The following is a 21694-nucleotide window of genomic DNA, read 5'->3' as shown; positions in this document are numbered from 1 at the left end:
CCTAATGACTGTGAGCACCTATGATTTAATAGATCATTCAACTCTGTGCCTTGAGTCCAAATTAGTTTTGCCCCCTTTGACATCAGTGATCAGACTCTTGCTTTTGTGATGCTTCTCAGCCAAGATGTAAGAGAAGATTGTGCATAATCATGTTATTATGAACATTCTGCATTAATAATGCATATTCAGAATTGGTGTCTTGGGAAATGCTATGAGACCTCTATATGCTTATGTAATCTGTCTTGTTGCAAAATATATAGGAATACTTGACTTTTTGAACTGTCAGTATTTCACAGCTGTGAAGGTTAATACTTGGTGAGCTCAAATGACTGATCACTTACATGGTGTTGAATGACTGTGTTATGGGGGTCACTGTATGTAGTCATTGCTAAAGTTTTTTTTATATTAAAATGTTTAAAACATTTTTTTTCTATTTCTTCATGCAGAATTACAGCATGCAACTCTTTACCCTTGTAGAGACTAATAAGGGACAAAAATAACAAGGAACTGGTCGGATATTTTATTTGAACGACAAGGGTAAAACCAATGTTAAAATGATTCTGATTCAGAACTGCTACGTTTCAGCCAATTAACAGGATAAGGAGGGGTTCACAAATGAGGGGGGGGTGAGGAAATAAAGTCAAGCACTGAAGTAAAAATCCCCCCCAAACAGGGAAAAAAAAATTCACAGGTCAATGGGGTGCCAGGGGGCAAACATACAAAAACATTTTAAAAAAGGCTTCACCATCAAATGATGCTTAGCAATAATGTACACCATTATTAGGTTTATGTATTTATACAAAAAAAAATCTCCATCAAATGATGCTTAGCAATAATGTACACCATTATTAGGTTCATGTATTTATACAAAAAAAAAAAAATATCTCCCACATTTTCATGATGCTGGGTCTGGTTCAAGTATATTCACCTTCTATTTTTAGTATTTAGTTCTCATCCTCTTTGTTTATTCATATCCATTTTGAAATTAACAGTAACATCCTTCAAAACAAAATGCAGTAAACCACATTTCATATCCTACCAATACATATATACTGTATAAATACATACATAAATATATTTTACATACAACAGCCAAAACTTTGAAAAGGGGGGATGAGAACTAGGGGAGGGGGAGATGGTAGTGTGTGTGCACGTGTATATGTATGTGTGTGGGTGTGTGTGTTAAGCACGGTGCTGTGTGTAGTTGTCCCTCTGCTCTGCTCTAACGCTGGCCGCAGTGTTGCATGGTAACGTGGCGTCCATAGGAGGGGCATGGGGCTCTTGCACTTTTCAGTTGCCCCAGTAGGGGGAGCTGCCATAGCTAGACTTGTTGACCTGGGCCTTCTGCTGCATGCTGCTGGTCTGGCTCCTCTGACTTGGTCCACCCTGCACATACCAGAACACTCAGTTCACTCAGTTCAACATTTCTGAGCATGTAGCAGATGTTCTGTGAACTTGCAGGTGTTTTATTTTAAAAACTACACAAAATGCTCCTAAAAAGTCTAAACCTCAGTACGTTAAACAAATATTAAAATTGTGAAAAGAAAGCAGCATGTAAAAGATTTGTATTGTAATGCTCATTTTGGGAAATGTACAGCAAATAAATTCTCCTCAATAATTCAGATTCCCCACAAGGGGGTACTGTTAGCACTCAAGTATGCAGTCATGCGTGATTGTAGTCAAATTTAGAAACAGTAAAGGTAAGGATCAGTGTTATTTAATATGCATTTCAGCTTATGCTAAGAATAGCATAAAGATAGTGTATAGGCTAAAGGTAGCAGGGGATGCCTCAACTTTCAAATCCAGAGACATGTTTAGGAGGACTTTCTTCCAGGTGACAAACCATAAAACCTTATATCCTTGCTGGCTTTACGTTTGGCATTACAGCCCCAAATAAACAGCTTTTTGGCACCATGTACATCGTGAGGCCCTTTGTTTACAAACATCTGGACTTATGTATTGTTTATTTCCCAATGGACTACATCTAACGTAAATACACTAACTTAACCTTTGTCGTAACTGAGCAGAAGACCTGGGCGATGGGGTAATGTTGGATCATATGCACCATATAGAAGAGCTCACAAATGACTGACTATGAATAGTTGACTGCAACGTCTATGAACACTTAGACAAAATACAGACATGCACATAGGAAGGTCTATCGCATGAGGGCGAGTGATTTTTTTGCATTCACACTGGATGCATTTGTCCTAGCATGTACGACAATCCTGTCACAGCTGTTCATACTGCTATATACACTTCAGTACTTGGAAGTGACAAAACTCCCATTGCATATACTTTTACATTACTCACAGCTGTTTGTGTTCTTTCTATCTAGCTAATACACATTTATTATTCATCTATATTTATTTCATAGGATTTAATTTTGACACCTACACCAAAAGAAACATCTGTACATCTGTTAATTGTTTAAGATTCTGATTCTGACTGTACAGCCTGCTGGTAGGGATAAGAATGTGAACATCTGTCATGTGAATATCTGCATTTTATAATAAATAGTATTTGTATATCCAAACAAGATGTTTTATAGCATTATGGAAAAAAAAAAAGTTAGGTTTAAAATTCTTTTACTGTACGCTGTATGTATGTATGTATGAGTATTCATTTGATTTAGTGATTTCTACTTATGTTTAAGGTATATTTGCCTCTCTTTGACACTTCTAAATGACTTACATAACATTAACTTGCACAACTGATGGCAAATTCACACCAAGTGTGATTTTTTTTTTCCAGAATGACAGATGCTGCTTTTAACCGTCACATTAGGTCCAATGAATTTTTTTTTTTTATTCTTAAACACTTTGAGAACGACCGAAGAAAAAGGAAAAACTGAATTCCTTAAGCAGTAGCAAAAATGAATATCATTTTTCTTTTAAGCACTGCAACTAAGAGCTGCATACAATGGGTACAGCCCATTCTACAAAAAAGACCAGACATGAACAGACTAGGATTCACCTAAACCAAAAAAGGCTAGAAACAGTCACTGTTATCAGCCTTTCAGCTATATGGTGTGTTGCTTGTCATATAAGCCTTTGTATGCCAAGCAAGATGAGCTGTTCTGCTGTCATCTTGATACACATTTGCTTGAACTGCAACCAAGTCAGCAGAGCTCTGATTTTTGATGCATCTGTACAACAGAGAATATAAGCTGCTTGTGTCCTGACATTTTCTGTGGTCCTGTGTCACATACATAGCCAACAACAGATTAAAAAATAATTTATAATATACTTTTATTCCAAACCATGCATGCCTTAATCTAACACCCGATTAAGTAAACAAGTGCTGAGCCTGGACATTTGTATATTCAAATAATCAAGCTCACTCGTAGTAAGTTATCAATGAGCGTAAGGATATTCTACAGCCGTTAACTCGTTTTGGGTTAATGATTCTGTATGTGTGTGACTGACCTGTCCATCCTGGGTGAGGTGGTGGTGCAGCAGCTGAGAGTGGGGCTGCTGGTGAGCAGGCAGGATGTGGAGGAAAGGAGCTGGGGCGTATCCAGGGGCACCCCCGGGGGTCAAAGGCCCAGTACCCCCAAGAGCCGAGGGAAGGTTGAAGGGAGGAGGAGTGCCAGCATGGAAACCCTGTTTATCAAAGGACTGCAGTCATAGATGGACAAAGATAATGAATCACACAGAGCTCAGGTACTGCACGTGAATGACAATCAGTAAAATCAGCAACACAACATTAACCCAAGTCGTAAAGCAGTGTTACCTGAGTCTTGTTGTAAACAGTTCCACTGATGTCTGGCACACCAGAGTTACTGGACGTCACGGAGACGCCTGTGGACAGTGTAAAATGGTCATCATTAAATGTAAAAAGAACTTAAAAATGTGTGGGTTATAAATCCCTCGATCCCACAATATCATTTCAACCTCCAAAATAAACGCGTTACATCACCTTTCCCTGGACCAGAGGCAGCAGATTTGGCCTGTGTCTGAGAGGAGTTGCTGTACCCTTTACTGTATTCCGCTCCCGCTGGGCCTTGTGTCAGGTCATCATACCCTGAGCAGAAAGATAAACAGACAAACGTGATTAAGTCGTTTATTTCAGTCTACACCTACAGGTGGCCAGTATGACCATGTTATAATTATCACAATAAATTACATCACAATACGCTTTTCTGAGTATAACATATCGGCAGTATTACTAAAATACTGAACATTTATCTTAGGCTAAATTTAGGCTATAGGTAAAAGTGGCCTAAATCTGTCTGGTTGTTTACATTCTTTTTCATGTGACCTTCATCTGATATTAGTCTGAACTGACCCACACGTGCAAAAGAACACTAATCCACCCTACACGCTCATCCAACAGACTGTCCACTACATTTCCTGTAGATTAACAGATTCCCATCATATGACACTAAACTTGTGCAAACTGATACTTTAAACTAGGAGGACAAATGGCAGACACCTAAACCACCACGCTAGACAAAGTTTACAGAAAAGAGAAGAAACTGAATTTCCATGCTGGTTGTATTTGTGGAAGCCGACCACACAGAGAAATATAGATCAGTTTATTTAGTTTACCTGCCTTGAAGAAGAATGCTAGCAAAAAGGCGCAAACTAGGAGCCAAAACAGCGACATAACGTGCTGCACAAAGAAACTTGATCTGCATGAGGCTCCTTTGGTTCTCTCTTGTACATATCACATATTCTATACATAGACATATGTACATGACCAACCTGAGCTAAAGGTGTGCTGGCCATAGCCACTGGGCTGTTGGAATGGTGTGGAGGGGTTGCTCAGGCCCATGCCATGCTGCTTGGCAGAGGCAGGGGGCATGAACATGGTGGGGCCGTACTGGAACGCACTAGGGACTCCAGGCACTCCGGGGTAGTAGGGCAGGCCTGTGTAGCTGTAGCCAGGGGGCAGAGCAGGATTGAGGAAGGCCTGCTGGGTGCTGTGGTGCCCCTGTGGCTGTGGCTGGCTCTGGCCTTGGCTCTGGGCCTGTGGGGGCTGCGCTGCCTGGGGAGTGTGAGCAGCTGACAGGCTGGTAGGGGGTGCCGGAGAGGTGGAGTCGCCCCTGCCAAACTTTGGCACTTCACCTTTAAGAGGAAAAGAAAAAAAAGAAAGAAGAAGAGAGAGCAAGTCTTTATGTGTCTGGTTGCTAAGAGGGTAACACAGTGGTCTACAGGAATGGATGAACATATGCTGGTCATAACCATGAAAAGAAAATTAATTTATTCACTTAATTAGTTTCACTAAAAACAACAAATATTATGGTGTCCCTGAGAACCCTCAGGCTGCAGCTTTAGCATTAGCTGAAAATAGACCATAATTTACCCTAGCTGGTTATATTAGCCTTGACAAACCATTAATGGTGCAAAATAATAGCATGAAGAGCCACAGAGGAGAAGTTTAATTATTTTGCATCTTAATTTCTTGTTGCTCAGCACCAAGCATATAAACACATGATAATGGGTAATGTGGGCTAGATCTGAAAATCACTGACAGACAAATCACTACAAAATTTAAAAATGTAATGTTGGATAAAACAAATAAATTATAGACCGATAAAGACAATCTGAATTTATTATAAAAATGATGAGGATGAGATTGAGGTTGCGCCCGTTGTAGTTTTATGCAGAGCTCTGATGTCAAGGATGATTTCAGGGTTGGCACTGAATGGCACTGAGACACAGGACAAAGTGGTACTGGGTTACCTGAGTAAGGATTATTGGCTAGGCTTCCATCTCTGCCAGACAACGTTGCAGTGGGCCCTGGGAATGTGATTCCATAATAATCCTGCAGGATGACAAGAGCGTAAAGTGTGATTATAATGGGTGAATTCTCATAGTTCACCTCTACTTTCAAAAGACTTTACCCTTAATTTGCTTTAATTTTTCTTGTTACTTTATTCCTCTTTCCCACTTTCATTACCTTATAATAATTTTTAAATCAGGCCTGCTGGAGTCACCAGTCTGTGTTGCTGACAGAATTTAACACTGATGTCCGCAAGATAAGAAATTGGATGCAAGGCAAATAAAACAGGCATCAATTCAGAAGAGTACTTGAACTGTACCTGAGAGTGCAGCCAACAGAACCTTTATATTTAATTTGTTTAGCAATTTTTCATTCAATGCGTTATAAGCAATATATTCTATGTAAAGAAACAGTGTTTTAGGATTAAACAGGAGAAAGCCATCGTCCTCCTATAGCACTGCCACAGTGTGAGAATGGCACATTATGAAAAGTTCATCCAGACTAAAATCCTTTGGGTTGCTCTAAAGCATGTGTCAGGCTCCAGTCCTCACAGTCCAAAACTCTGCAGACTTCAGCACACTGCCTTATTAAACCCCCTGATTCAGCTCATCAGCTAATCAGCAATACCTTTATGAACTGAATTCAGAGGGTTAGATGAGGGTAAATTCTACTCTCCAAATCACTTTGCATCGAAGGTCCTTAGTATGAGATGCCTGCTCTAAAGCATTACTTGATAAATTTGTTAAACAGGAATTTATACTTCTGTAGGACAACTGATTATTTTACTGTCATATTATTTTATGCAATTTTTTTATTTAATTTATCTGTGATCCAATAATATATATTGTCTCTAAATGGTAGTTTAATTAGCGCCAGCATTTGGAATTTCAGGTTTTATTTGATAATGGGCTGGTTCAGGTCAGTTTCACACAGACATTTGTTGGGCTCGGGTCCGTTTCAGATACAAAACAAAAAAGACAAAGTTCTTTATTTATATTTGGACCAAAATCTTATGCTCTAACAAGAACTCACCATTGGTAGTCTGGACTGCAGCATGTGGAGGTCCTCATAACCATAGATTTGCTGTAAGACAAATAAACAGGTTCAGAACTCATATAGGCTTGTCTCAGAGAGACAGCAGACACAAAATAATCTCACATGCAATTCATAATTTACATTTGGAATTACGTGCTATGAACACAGATTTATCAACTCACAAACATGCAAATTACAGCAGTAGTTTTGGCAATGCATTATCACTACCACTCCAGCAACAATAATAACACTCCACTCCACTATATTTAACACAGACAGATATTTATATGCATGTGAGTCATCTCTAAAAGCACTCAGCCCAAAAACAGAAACACAGTCACACATATACAGTCTACTACATCACTGTTCATGATCCCGGTCATGAAGTCTACACAGGCCTGCACATTTTACTGCTTTAAACACTCCAGTTCAGCTGATTCAAATGAGCCCTTCCAGAGTTAAAGTGGATGTATTAGAGCAAGGAAGAAAGTAAATAGTGTAGGGCAGGAACAGGATGCTTTAGGTGCTTTAGGATTTAGGCGCTACCTAGCTGAATTCCAGACACTGTCTATTCCAGACAAGTGAAAGCTGATCTGATCTGTTCTGATATAACAGGGCTGCGTCACTTACTGGGTATGCAGGCAGCAGGCCTCCAGGACCCATGATATACTGGTTAGGCAGCAGCGGAGGAACCCCCTGAGACAAGTTAGGGGGAGCTTTTCCTGTAAAGCAACAGTGAAAAACCCCATTAGCCAAAATTAACACATCCACATAAAAATGATAAAAACTTGATTAGGACATCCTTATACTGGGGTCTAAAACGTCTGAAACACAGGTTGTGTCTCACCAGTAGAGGAGGATAGCAAAGGCGCTGTCCTGACAGCAGAGGGTGTGGTGGTGCCATTGCCACTGAGCCCCAGAGATGTGGAGTGCAGGCTGCTGTTACCGCTACCCACACTGCTCACACTGCTGCTGGGCAGAGCTGACACTGACGCAGAGGAGAACGCTACCGAAGACGGAGCCAGAGAACTCACACTGTCCACACTAGTATACTACAGGTAAGAATGGCAGAGTGGATGGAGATTAGAGAGCGAGAGAGCGAAAGAAAGAGATTATATACAGTTGCATATGTTATTTTTATTTTACACTATTTGAAAATACCAGCTTCCTTTTATATTGTGTGAAAATTTTATGAATAGATCAACAGAAATCATACAAAAGTACTTGTAATATAATTTTTTTCTCATCCTGAAAAGTTACCAGTTTGTAGACACAAGGTTTTGTTCTAACACTGACAGCTTACATAATGACTAAGTATGTGTGTTACTGTTATGACAACATTACACTCACCGTTAGCGAGGAGCTGGTGCAAAGTGCTGATACTGAGGAGTGGCCACTGCTCACATGGCTGCTAGGGAAAAAAGGTTGCAGAAAGTACAGAGGCTGTAAATTACTCATGCACATTAAGGCCCAACCGAAATTTTGAGGCCGATAGATTTTTGGGGGCTAATAATTCTAATAATAAAATAACTTCACAAAATTTGTTTACATTTTAGATTTCAATTTGATACTTCAATAGTTTGAGGTAAACTGTGCTTTACTGACAATTTTCAGTTCTCAATTAACTTCTAAACGCAATTTAACATGAGAAATTAGTCTTAAATAGCATTATGTAACCCACAATGTACTGCACTTTGTTTCTTTTTATCACCTTATTTTCAAATTTTTCCATTAATTCTCTTCTTAAAAAAAAATAAAAAAGTAGTAGTAGTTCATAATATTCTCATGGTAAATATTCAAAAGGTCTGGATGCATTTTGTATGTTTTTCTAAAACTTACTATGATCGTGCTTTGTGTTCAGATACACCACTTCAGCCTGTTTTACTGTCATATCATTAAACAAAGAGTTCCTCATGCTGAAGTGCCCAGTGGCATACCTGCTACCACATCAAGTCTAAATCCCAACAGGACAAAAGATGCTAAACACTGGCACACTAACAGTGATATCAGCTGATACCAATAAAACAGCGGGTCACTAATATCAGCTAATATTGTCGGCCAGTTGACAACAACAGCTGACTTTTAGGGGCTGAGAGGAGAGGGTGAAAGGGCCAAACAGGCTCACCTGCTGAGGGGTGGCAGGCTGGCCGAGGGCAACTCAGGGGCCAGGCTGGAGAGAGCTGAGCTGTGGGGGGTAACTGAGGGGGGCAGCAGAGATGAGGGGGCAGAAGGGGCAACACTGGTGGTGCTGCTGCCCAAAGAGGGAGACTCTGGCTTTGGAGTGGAGGAACTCGATGTGGCTAAAAACAGGAGGGGGAGAGAAAAGGTTATGGCATGCTAAAACAGAAAGCAGCACACAAATCTTCAATCACAGCTTTAGATTAGCATGTCAGAAACATACAAACATGTCAAGAACTCATCAAAATCCTGATCAAAATCACCAAATAAAAACTTCACTTACAATCTAAAGCAGCAGAGGTCCTCACACCATTAAAACCGTTCTGTTAGAAAGAGAATTAAAAAAAAACAACAATGGGCATCCATCTTCATATAAACTTATTTTTCTTACATAGACCTTCAATTTTAGAATACTGTGCCAGATAATGTTATCATTATTGTTATCATTATTTTATTATTATTATTATTATTATTATTATTATTATCATCATCAATCATCATTTTCAAAACCAGATTATAAAAATATTGAGATTAGAATATGCCTAGTGCATTGCTTTGATTTTCTATAAACTTAATCATTCTGTCATTTCAATATTTTTTCATTTAAAACCTAGAACTATTCAGCTTTTCAGTGTTTTGCTCATCTTTCTGCATAGAGCACTGAGAATTTGCCTAACCCTAACTAAAATGAAAGGTTCTACATTACATAACTAAACAGTTCTACTAGCAATAATTAGAAAAAGAATCATTATTATTTAATAATAATAATAATAATAATGATAGTTACAATAAGAATATTATTATTAGTAACAGTATTTTTAAAAAATCATCCAGAAGCCAAAAAGTATTACTAATATCAGAAGTGTTCATCACATCTTTGATGGCATTATTCAATGTCTAGCTGATGGCCTTAAACTCTAACTCACAGTCACAGGTCCAGAGGGCTCCTTGTTCTGAGAGAAGGTCAGTCGTGAGTGTGGAGCCACTCCACAGTCAAAGCTGTTCCCAGCAGATGAGGCTGCTGAGGACGATGAGGAGGAAGAGGAGGAGGCGGGCACCGTGGCAGCGCTGGGAGTGGTCAAAGAAGGGGCTAAGCTGGGCAGAGCCACGGAGGGAGATGGGTAGATGCTGTCAGAAGGGGCCAAAGGCGGCAGCAGCAGCGGGACAGGATTGGCAAGAGATTCACTGCAGGGACAGACATGCAATACTATTGATGTGCAAACAGAATCATGAACCAGACATGATTTCATAACAAGAACATATGTCTGAGGACAACGTGTTAAACCTTTGATGTTGGAATATGGTGAAAAACAAGGGGACACTCCCTCTAAAACCCCTCTAACGCAGATCGAGCTAGCAAGCGAAACGATAATGTAATGACAGGTCTGTTGTCCGTTGGATAATGCTGACGAGCATATGGCCTCCACAGATTTGAGCATACGTGAAGATGCACTTCAGTCCAGAAAACAGAGCTGAGCAGTGCATATTTCTATCAGAATGTGCTTGTAGAGAGCAATGTTTTACCCTTTGAACCCTAGGCTCAATAATTAGTTATTAATCTTAAGACTTCAACTCCTGAAAGACTACTTACAGTAGCTACTATGAATTGTTCAGTAACTACTATGAAACTAAGCCAGTTTACAACTTGCATTGTTTTGTGTGCAGATTGTATTTGGATATACTCTGGATGGATTCCATCTATAATTTTCTCTAAAACACGTCCCAGGGAAAAAGCACATCAGCACATATGCTGTTTCCTTTTTACTTTTGATTTTACATCATTTACTATGATTTGTCTCCGAATGTGGTTTGCTTGATCCAATCGCAATCCAAACACAATGTGTCCTGTTTACACTCAGCATTTCATGTGGTCCGAACCGACTTTGTTGTCTTTGCTGTGCATCTGAACTTAATCTGATTACCAAAAACACATTTTAATTCAAGGTGTAAGTAGGCCCTACAAACATTATGTATTACCTGCATTCACCTGTAGTACACACTTTTAACATACCAGATGTCAACATCAATAACTAGTTCCAACTGTCCACTTCTTCTGACTGACCTGATAGGTTTGGAGTAGAGGCTGCTCTGAGTCTGAGGAACAGGTGCAGCCTCTCGTGTAGCTTCACTGGTGCAGTTCTCTGGCTGGCTGAAATCTGGCAGTGCCGACTCGGAGCCGAAATCCAGAGCGCCAAACTGCACATTGAGCCCAGATACATCCGCAGAACCAGGCATCTCCACCGCAGAGGAAGGAATCTATGCAAGCAAAGGTTATTTAGAACCACATGACTGCTATTGTAGTGTACTGAAAAAACAGCCCTATAAGCAGCAGTGCACAGTTTAATTTCCCAGATGGTAATACAGCTGGTTCAACTCAACTAATTAACAAGCTCTTTGTGAACTCAGCTACATCGAAGTAAAGTGCATCCAAGACCATAGAGCGCTGTGGATCTCCAGGGAAGGAGTACAGAACATGTACAGCATTTTACAGAGATGTTCTCATAGCTATAAAATTTCCTTGCCTACTCATTAAACCATGTAACAGGATACAGGTCTGCATTACTTTTCTGATTGACAAAAACATCTTTTTGGATGCCACCCAGCCATCTGCATTAAGATACTAGACAAGTGACAAAAGCATAAAGCAGAGAAAAACGCACTCTCACCTTGGATGTAGTAGGTATCCTTCTTTTCTGTGTCTTAATCTGGCGGTGCTGTGTGCTGCTGGCTTGAGGGTCTGCAGCTTGTGTGTGGGCCATGGGGGGCTGAGATGGCTCTGGTGCTTTGGAGAAAGCCTCCAATGGACCTTGGGTGGGTGAGGGTCCACTCAGTGGAGGAGGGCTGGGCTGCCTGGCCAGAGGCAGAGGGCTTGTGTGGCTCAGAGAGCTCTGCTGCCGCTGGCTCAGCTGGCTTAGCACCAAGGAGGGCTCTGGTTGCATCTTAAACTCCCCTAAAGTGCAGAGAGGACAGAACAGATGACATTCTGTGTTTCAATGGCTTTGGAAGAGTGGAATAGTCAGAGAAAGGCTAGGAGGAGTGCAAACAAGAGCTGAAAGATATGGTGTCATGTGGTATTAACACGTGTAAGAGTGCCTCTAAAATGGTGCATGAGTGAAATAGCCTGGTACTTACGACTGAATTGGGAGGGCAGTGAGGCAGAGCTCTGTGTTCCAGGAGGTTTGATGTCCCAGGAGGAAGAGGGGACAGATATCCCTGTCCCCGCCAACCCCCCTACAGGGGTACAGTTGGCCCCTGTACTAGGAGGCTGGGAGGTAAGCTGCCCAAGTCCTGGTCCCTTCAGTTGCTCCAGTATCTGTTGTCCGGCGGTCTGCCCAAGCTTAGGACCACCCAGCTCCCCAAATCCAGAACCCAAGACTGAGGACTGGCACAAAAACACACAGAAAAGGAGAATTCAATCCCAAAAAACACTTTAAATGACAAATAATGTTCTTGCACAACATACAAATCTCATTTACAATCACAGTCTCAGTCACCAACCACAAGCTAAATATTAAGTGAGTGGTTTCACAGACGCAGATTAAGTCTGTGCCTAAAGTTTTAAAATTACAATTGGTGATTCACCATTGGCATTGCTATTTAGTCCAACACTAGACTTAATGCATGTCTAGAAAACCAGCTCAAGATCTTTCAGCTAGAGAACTATCCGAAGACCCAACAATGTGAAGACCCAAAACGTTGCCAAAGCCTCACCAGGGTGGCATGTGCGTAGCTGGGAGTGCCAGTGGTGGTGCCTCCGTTGCGGGTAGGCTGGTGGTGGGAATTGGTGAAGACCAGGCTATGGCCAAGCCCCTGCGAGGAGGTCGGCTTCATATTCCCCAACTCCTCCCTGCCAGCAGGCTTCTGCAGCAGAGACGCCAGGTCCAGACTACATGGGACATCAACACAAAGACAATAAAATTACAGGCAAAAACAGTGGAATGTTTACTACAGGCTGGTTATAACACATGGTCATTAAATGTACCACCTTTGGCCAGGTGTGATGTGGTTCTCAGCTGGAGGTGCACATGAGGAGGTGAATACTTTAGTCTCAGAGAGCTATAAAGAGAAAACCAGATCATGAGGCATGAATGATCATCTCAAGTCCCTTGCTACAAAATAACCTGATTAATAACTTCAAATACATTTCCACATCAATCAGGGTGACAACGAATAGACTGCTTGACTTACACTCACATCCTCATTCCATTCTTCAGCTGTCCAGTCTTCTAGAGTGTTCCGCCATGCCACTGTGCAGACATGATGAAATACAAACAGACAAGGGTAAAAACTGGGAAAACCTCTGCAGGACTATATAGTAATTCTTCTTCCTGGAGTATGTGTTTTTTACCTGTCCCATCTGTGGTGTCGTTGGCCCCCGATTCCCACACGTCAGCATGCGAGTTGGTCGTGCCACTGTCCGTAGTGTAGTCCGCTGGGTTAAAGGTCCTGCAGATGGAGAGTAAAAATTAGGGATGTAGCAATTCAGTCTTTTCACTGCTGATCTGATTAGAGTCCTTTAATACTGACCATCTCGTGACAGAGTCGAATTCAATGTTTGTATTTTTTGGAGTTAGTAACATTTAAGTTCAACTTTTTTTTAGTATGTGCACAGTGTGACACTCTGAGCTGATAAAATAAGCCAATAAAACTTTAATGTATCAACTTTTTAATATTGACTAATGATCTTATTTGACTGACTACTCTGACGACCTTGGCTAACAGTTGCCTTAAAATCAAACAAAAATTTTAAACATTATTTACATTTTGTACACGACTGCCATTTTTTGGACTACTTAGGAAAATTAACCATTTTATAGTGTCATAATTAACAAAGAGTACAAGAGGGAGTGTGTTCTCATTAATAACATTTGGTCATCACAGCCATAATACACAACCTCCAGTGTTCTACTGCATTTATACAACCGCAAATTGAAGAAAAAAAAGCAAAGAAATACTTAGGATCTGTATATCAGGTTCAGTCCAGCTTTTTCAATATTTGTCAGATCTCATAGCCTATCTTGTTGGCTGAAAAGTATTCAGTTCATCTCTGGTCAACTCTAGTTTGTTTAGCTGCTCCCCCATCAGAGCCATCAACAGAAAAGCTTGCTTAGGGGCAACGACAGGTTCAGAACTTGATGTAGACCTGCTGTCATGCACTTTATAAGATTGGCTGCAGGTCAAATACAAGATTGTGTCGTGGGAACTAACTGTTGTATAAATACGCAATAATTTCAAACTGTTTACAACAGCTGGTTGTAAAACCAGTGCAGTGCTTCATGGCCAGTAAAGCAGAACATTTCAGTGACAATTTTGTTTGTACACCAGTTACAAGTAGAAAAACGGAGTGTGAATCTTAAACAAAGATCAGAACTGGGTCAAGTCCATACCCGATCCATTAAAACATGCCTGGATCACTAGTGGATATTCAGAAAGTAGTTTCAGTAAGGAAGAGATGGGTAGCCCATTACAGAAAGCCTCCCTCTTACCCCATTCCCTGCGCTGTAAACCTGCTGGCCCCCGGTGCACGGCCCCTTCCCCTGCCTCCAGACACTGCACACACATACAAAAAACCATATAAACACCAACAAACCGCCCCCACAAAAAATGGAGTGAGCATGCATGAGAGTATGGGTGTGTACCTTTCCCTCTCCCCCTACGGCTACGGTCAGCTCCTCTCTCCACAGGTGCCGAGTCCACTCCATTCTCCTCAGCCCTCGCTGACAACCGCAAATTTATGCAAACACACAAAAATATAGGCTCTGCACATATGTATTTACATAAGCAAAATAAAAACCAAAATAACTACACCTGTATTTTCCAAAACTGATGATTATCAGTGGAAGCAAACAGATGAGTGTGTTTGTTTATATAGACTCTAAGCACACATTCTGAATGGGAATTTTACAGCCATAGTGTAACACCCAAGCTTTCACTTTGTCTCTGTCAATTTCTGCCTGGCTCCACAGCTGAAAGCAGTTTTCACTTTTAATCTGGAACAATCAGCATCCACTGATAAACCACATGGGAAGTTCAACACATGACAGGAAAACAGAAACACCAGTTATTGACAGCAACAACAGAGCTGGCCAATTACTAAGTATTTTGTTCAAGATCCATGTCATCACCCATGCATCCAAACAGTCTGAAGCAGCTGAGGGCCAGACCTCATTAAGGTAAACAAAGTGAGAGCTCGCAAGTTTGTTTGAGGCTAAATGAGAATGCATGCTGAGAGACTAGCAGGCAAACTCCAGGACACACTTCCTCTCAGAAACCATGGCTTTCCTTACCCGGCCCCTTGCGACTGGCCCCTTTCCCTCTGCGGTTTGCTCCTCCACGCGCTTTGCTGCTTTCTTTCTCGCCTCTCTTCTCCCGATTCTCCTTGTTCTCCTTGCTCTCTGAGGAAATGCTGTCCTTTCCTAGGCTTTTCTTCTTTCCCACTGTTTCCCAAGAGGTCTAGAAAGAGGCAGAGACGAACAACCCTTCAGTTTATTGATCAAAAAAGGGATAAATGAGCTCCCTGCGAGATGTTTGTAGAGTCTGACTATGAATAAATTAAATAAGGTGGACCAGTATTGTACAATCGGTGTTGTAACCACAAATAAAGTACTAAGAATGCAGCACTGACCATGTAAAAACTTCAACGGGCCTAATCCAGTTACGCCATTTCTCCCTCAAAAGTTCCCTCTTCATTAAACATAAAAAAAAAGCCTTACCATGTAAAACAGTTTGAAAAGTTCCTTTGTATACATGGTCTGTAACTGTGAAGGACACTAAACAGATCATGCTTCAAGAGCACGGTGCAGGCAGGGGCCTGTTATGACATAGGATTATCCGGCGATCACAGAAACGACCTACTTTCTATTTTTGAGTTTTCCTAGAAATCACAAACGCATAACTATAAGCGTGTCCGATACTCACACAATGTCTGTTGATGAAACAGATCAGTGCCAATCCAAAAAGAATTAGTTACAAAGGCAGTCGGATAGTACTCCACTTAATTAAACAGTGCTACACAGTTGTATAAACAACAAAATACAACAAAAAATATTTCTTCAAATAGTATATTTTTTTTAAGTGGTAGTGGTGTTCAGGTTGTGAATGCAATTATTTTAAAGGCTCTTTCTTAAACATGGTGCAGAACAAACTACAGTCAGATGGCAAAAATGAGTGCAGTTGGTTTGCGTCTTACTGTGTCAGAGGTCCCCTCCAGCAGGAAGTTGATGGCTCTGTTGACGTCCTCATTGCAGTCATGGAGAGCAACCATGCACTCATCTTGGTTTTTCCCCGTCACCTCCATGAGCTACGAAAGCAAAGCAGACTTGAGAACAGTGTAAACAGAACTATCAATTATGCAAAAAGAAAATCAGGCCAATTTGTTGCTCTGCAAACTACTTCGCAGTACTAAAGTGAACAACCTGAGCAAGTATTTTTAAAATCGCATCTCACCTGGTTGACTTTGTCTTCAAAATCCGCATCATTCTTGTCGTAGATCATCTGGGCAAGTCGGATCTGTTCGGCTGTAGCCTGCAAAAGATGCACAAAAGAAAAAATACAACAGTGAGAAATTTCCAATGAGAAATCGTAGTAAGAAAAGCCAAAGTTTGAGACTCCCTTGGCTAGGCACCCAGACCTTTTGAGCTATAAGTCCAGAAACAGACTAATACTAATCTTGGACATTTTTGTCTATGACTAGGTAATATTTCTAGAAGATAAGGCCATAAAAACAATGTACGATATCACAAATTAGACCTAGAGCATTTCAAGGGTTTTGTAAACAGGTCCGTACGCACCTGAAGCTGTTTCTGTGGCTGTGTGATCTGTGTGGTTGTGGGCAGCACCTTGTCCCGAGTGCCCCGGGCTCGATCGCCGCCCAGCGAGGTCATCATATACAGTATATACAAAACAATGTATGTACAAAATAGAAAAATCTGAAAAATAAACAAACATAAAAAGGGGTCGTTACTTTTGTAAAAGGCTACTTTTTTACTATATTTACCATTTTGCAACTTCTCTTTGTCCCTTAGACAGGCTGTTTATACTGTGCCTTTAAGACTAATATATGTAAATGATCTTTGTTCTGATTGGCTGCCTTGTACTGTGTCTTATTAAAGCAGCATGGTTCGAAGCTCTCATATCTCAATAACGTCAGCATGAACTAGTGGAGCTAAATTCTGGATGATATATATAAATGTGCCAGTTTCTGTGACATCACAAAAACAGAGAATTCAACATAGGCTCTTTCTGCAGCTTAGTTTCCATATTTGATCTGTATTAAATGGGGAGTGAATGGTACATTCTGAAACTCTGACAATGTTTGCATACAACATCAAACTCTTACTTCAAAAAAGTGTGGAAAATTCAGTTTTCAACAACATGGACCCTTTAATAAACAAAATGACTGCATGCTTCCTGAGTGTTGGTAGACTATGCTAAATAAATGTCTTACAAACCTGCCATAACTTGTTTTTGTTCACTATTTTATGTTTTCTTATCTTACAATGTCCTCACACAGCACTTTAAAAGAAAGGAAACATTATTTATTAAGTTTTATATATCCTAAACTGTCTTTTCTAAAAACAACCTGAAACACCCAGCAAATTCATCAAAGATGCAGTCCATGTACTGCTGAAGCTCTTCTGTGCTGTACTTCCACAATGTGGCCCCTGCAGGGTTAAAACTTTGCTAACTGCCAAGCAAACACACAAGGGGCCATATCAGATTCCTTCCCTCTTAAATCCAGTTGGGCAAGATTGAGCAATCCTCTGACCACCAGGAACACTTATAGGACACACATACATAAACACACATACACACACACAAGCTTATCACTCTCCTGGCCTCAACTGAAGCCAAGCAAGACTGAACTGGTGTCCACTTACACATCACAACTGCAGGCCTCACTGTCCTAATAACACACACTATAATAGCAAACCACATATCCACTCTTTCAGTGCAGCACATCTGACTGTAAGTAGAGTTAAGGAAAAATCTCTGACTCACACTATTGAAAAATATGACAGTGTGTTGTTAAACTAAAAACCACATCAAGTCAGTGCCTGCATAATCAAAACAGTACTAAACAAAAACAAAAAGATTACGGAAGGGAAATTCCACCCATTTTTCTACATTTTAGCATAATAAACTGTTAAAATGTCAGAGTGATATGATGTAAAATGCTCCATTCTGGACTCAGAACTGTTTACAATGTTAGGATTGGAACCAGACATCCAAAGCTTTTAACGTCTCAAAAAGCAACCTCACCGAAAGCTATTTCACAAAATGAAAATGAAAATCGACCGATGTCTTAGATTAAAGACAAGAAGTTTTGGCCTAAAACATATTTTTAAAACCCGTTCATGGCAGAGATGCACATGCAGGATTTTATCAGAAACATAACATACATAAACTCAGAAGACACATGTAGACATAATAAAATCAGAGTCTTTCTCTACAATTTACAGTTCCACATCAAAAAACACTAAATGACTTTGTTTACACCACCATAATTTAAATATGCAGATATTGAGAAAAAAAAACATGAAATATCCATTAATGAATTTTGAGGACAATGCGCAGAAAGTTATGTATGTTGTGTTAAAATCTCATTCATAAAACATGAGACCTGCAGGAAATATATTACCAATTCACTACCAGCGGCGGGCGAAACAGATGGCCTGTCCGAAGCAACACTGCATTCAGCTTAAAGCCCTAATATCACACCAAACTTTGCAGAACATCTTGAGGCACTGTTTACACAACTGTCTAAAATAAAGCTCAGCTTGTAGGGGGTTCAACAACCCCCACATGGAGCACAGGTGGTGTTAGCGATTTGGTTTTCTTTACTATTTCTTAAACTGGACCAGAGATGAGACAAAAACATTTAAAAACGCACCTTTTGCTATAATGACAGCTAACAAGTTAAGGTCTGTTAGTGACTGAAGTAATTTTTATTATATTACATTATTATTAATTATAATATTAATACTTAATGTTACATGGACCAATTATTACTGCACTCCACTGTTACTGCACACAACCTCTAAGAGTGGCCTGCTGCATGGAGGACTAGGAGAAATAACCCACTGTACAGATTTTAACCCTTCAAAGTCACATCCTACAATAAAAGATCTATTACACTGATTTTGACATAAATAATAATAATAATAATAATAATACCAAAATAATGGTAATTTTGATAGGTCCCATTTTGCAATAACCTGTATTTACATCTCAGAAATGACTCTTCGGGGAAAAAAGAAATTAGGCCAAAACTTTCTCTCAAAACTATTGCAAAACAATGCCTCAGGCATCAGGCAACAACTGAATATATTGATGATCACTTCATGCAATAACACTCTGTGAGGTAGCTTGCAGAGGCATCGAGTTTCGGAGGTCTGGTTACCATCAACACTTTGGAAATGTCTCTAGAAAGGCACATATCACATCAAACCACTCTGAACGACACTGTCTATATCCTAACAACTGAATTATTCAGTGATCTGTGAAATTCCCCTTTGATGCGACCACCAACCAAACAACTCACGTCTCTAAGTATCTGTAAAAGTAACTTCTCCAGTTTAATCATGACCGCCATAAAACACAGAAGACGTTCCAACAGCTGACTGCAGTTCTGGATCTCTGGTGGTCTGTGTGGCCATTCCAGAGACCCCCCAAAGAAAAACAAAAAGAACAAAGCCTGATGGCAGGCTCTGTCATCACAGCTGATCCTTTAGGTTTACTAGCTACATGCACGTTTAATGTGTCCAAACATTACGCCAAATACAGTAAAAACATTATGGATTTAAGTGCTGGTGTACAATTTCCATTAAAAGGGAAAAAAGGAAAAGAAAAAAGCTGCCAGCGCAGATTTATTACTCACTGCTTTTGCGGATGTTGGAGAAAAAAAGAAAGACGCGAATTATAGACATACAGATTAATAACAGAGCTACATAATCATTATTGCAGGAAAAGGATGAACCAAACTAGAAGTCAAGTCAAGCTTCAAACAATAGGGCGCAGTTGTTGTTGTTGTTGTGGCTTAACATTTAAAGGTATCTACTTCAGCAGGCTAACTCAATCACTGGCAAGCTGTCCATCTGAAAGCCAATATCCGTTCAAACACACAGATGTTTTGTTAGTTATAAGAGATAACGACGCTTGGACGTAAGAGATCTTATATTATCTGCGACTTAAGCTACAAACACAAACCCTGATCAACTCGAAGACGAGCGGAGCGAAGCGGCTAGCTAGGTTAGCTAACCAGCTAGCTGGATCTCAGGACCCTCTTTGTCCTAACTGGCTAACTTGCTGTTGCTAACTGCCTCTAAACCCTTAATTTCCCCTCCGTGCCTCTCCTGAAGTCAGCTTGTTGTTCGGATTTTCCCGTTCCACCTTAAATGCTGCAGTAGGTACATTCTGGCGCTCAGACGTCAGAATGTAACCGCCGCACCATTTAAGGTGGAACGGGAAAATCCGAACAAGAAGCTGACGAATAGGAACTTCAGCCTCGTCCATCTCCCTCTCAGTCCGGGCAATTGTTGTAGCTTTACTGGCTAGCCGACTGAGTCAAGCAGGCTAGCGGGCTCGTAAATCCGCAACCGGCCGTTAAAACGTTCCCGCTCTCGAACTTAAACCGAATTAACAGCATAAGGCGTTAAGCGCAAAAAACACACCGACCCCGCTGCCGTCCGGTGAGCGTAATATTGAGAAAATGGCCACATAGCAGAGCTAGCTTAGCCTAGCCTAGCCTAGCACAGCTAAAAGCCCGAGCCGGGAAACAGGCTAAAAAAGCCATACAAAGCAAAATTTTCGTATTTTCAGCCCATTACATGGTGAACGACACTCGAACGAGAAACAACAAATAAACGAACCGCCTCCGTTTCGATATTTCCAAATCCTAAACGCTACTTTCAAACACGAGTATGAGATTTGTGTCTTTTTGTTGTTTTTTTATTACCTGCTAACACGCTTCACACTCAGCCAGCAGCAGACTCCGTCACGTGACACGCAGCGCGCCGCCGAGGCAGAACAACAGCGCAGGGCGCGCGCAACGGGAACGCGCACTGCATAGGCAAACAATGAACCTGCGCGCTCACGCCTCGCTGCCCTTCAGGTCTATATATATATATATATATATATATACATATGTGTGTGTGTGTGTGTATGTATATATATATATGTATATATATATATATATATATATATATATATATATATATATATAATATATATTTATATAATGATTTAATTGCGCTTCATGGTTTCTGAGCGAGAACTTAAAGGGACCCTATCTCATATCTGTCTTGTATTTTATCTTTTTCCCCTGAGGTTTACTTATAAAATTTGGATTAATGGGCTCAAAACAGCCATAACTCATTTTTACATCACGATGTTCTAACCTTTCTGTATCCCCAAAAACAGGGGCGTCCAAACTTTTTTTTTCGAAGCGGGCCAGATTGCACTGTGTCAAAATACCAGAGAGCCGACATTCACAAATGATTCAAAGTGTTGTGTTCAAATGATCAGCACATGGAATCCGAGCTGTGTGCTGCCGTATCTCCTATCACTATGTAAAAGATGCACGTGGCTTCTTTCATTATCAGGTTGCTTAGAGCAAGTTGGGTCGGTAAGTGCTTATAACAAATAATTAAATCGTTTAATAGTAACAATAAATCATGTCTAACCTATTACTTATATTCCTGTTCAATTGTTCACTCGTCAGAAGTATCATGTGTTAGACAAACTAAACAGA

General features: G+C 40.5%; 1 protein-coding gene across 5 annotated transcripts; it reads right to left on the bottom strand.

Annotated features, from left to right (window-relative positions):
- Window positions 1–505: 505 nt before the first annotated feature.
- ubap2a (ubiquitin associated protein 2a) lies at window positions 506–20962 on the bottom strand. 5 transcript variants are annotated; one of them, XM_036587463.1, is made up of 27 exons: window positions 20900–20962; window positions 16734–16871; window positions 16390–16467; window positions 16133–16243; window positions 15231–15396; window positions 14583–14660; window positions 14430–14493; window positions 13292–13389; window positions 13132–13190; window positions 12929–12999; window positions 12655–12829; window positions 12076–12325; window positions 11610–11893; window positions 11006–11199; window positions 9870–10128; window positions 9227–9266; window positions 8891–9065; window positions 8116–8176; window positions 7613–7817; window positions 7396–7487; window positions 6763–6813; window positions 5691–5772; window positions 4710–5072; window positions 3922–4026; window positions 3736–3803; window positions 3429–3620; window positions 506–1386 (listed from the first exon to the last, which is right to left on the bottom strand). In XM_036587463.1, exons 2-27 carry the CDS (start codon window positions 16827–16829, stop codon window positions 1291–1293), a joined length of 3513 nt encoding a protein of 1170 aa, XP_036443356.1. In that variant the 5' UTR covers window positions 16830–16871; window positions 20900–20962; the 3' UTR covers window positions 506–1290. The 5 variants fall into 5 exon arrangements, with proteins under 5 accessions (XP_036443356.1, XP_036443358.1, XP_036443359.1 ...); XM_036587465.1 differs by having other exon boundaries at window positions 8116–8173; XM_036587466.1 differs by having other exon boundaries at window positions 13138–13190.
- Between the last annotated feature and the right edge of the window lie 732 nt (window positions 20963–21694).

The sequence above is a fragment of the Colossoma macropomum genome, unplaced genomic scaffold (genome assembly GCF_904425465.1).
Source record: "Colossoma macropomum unplaced genomic scaffold, Colossoma_macropomum, whole genome shotgun sequence".
In the NCBI taxonomy this organism is placed as follows: Eukaryota; Metazoa; Chordata; class Actinopteri; order Characiformes; family Serrasalmidae; genus Colossoma; species Colossoma macropomum.
The sequence above is the reverse complement of the archived record's forward strand: the minus strand, read 5'-3'. Positions and strand labels throughout refer to the sequence as shown.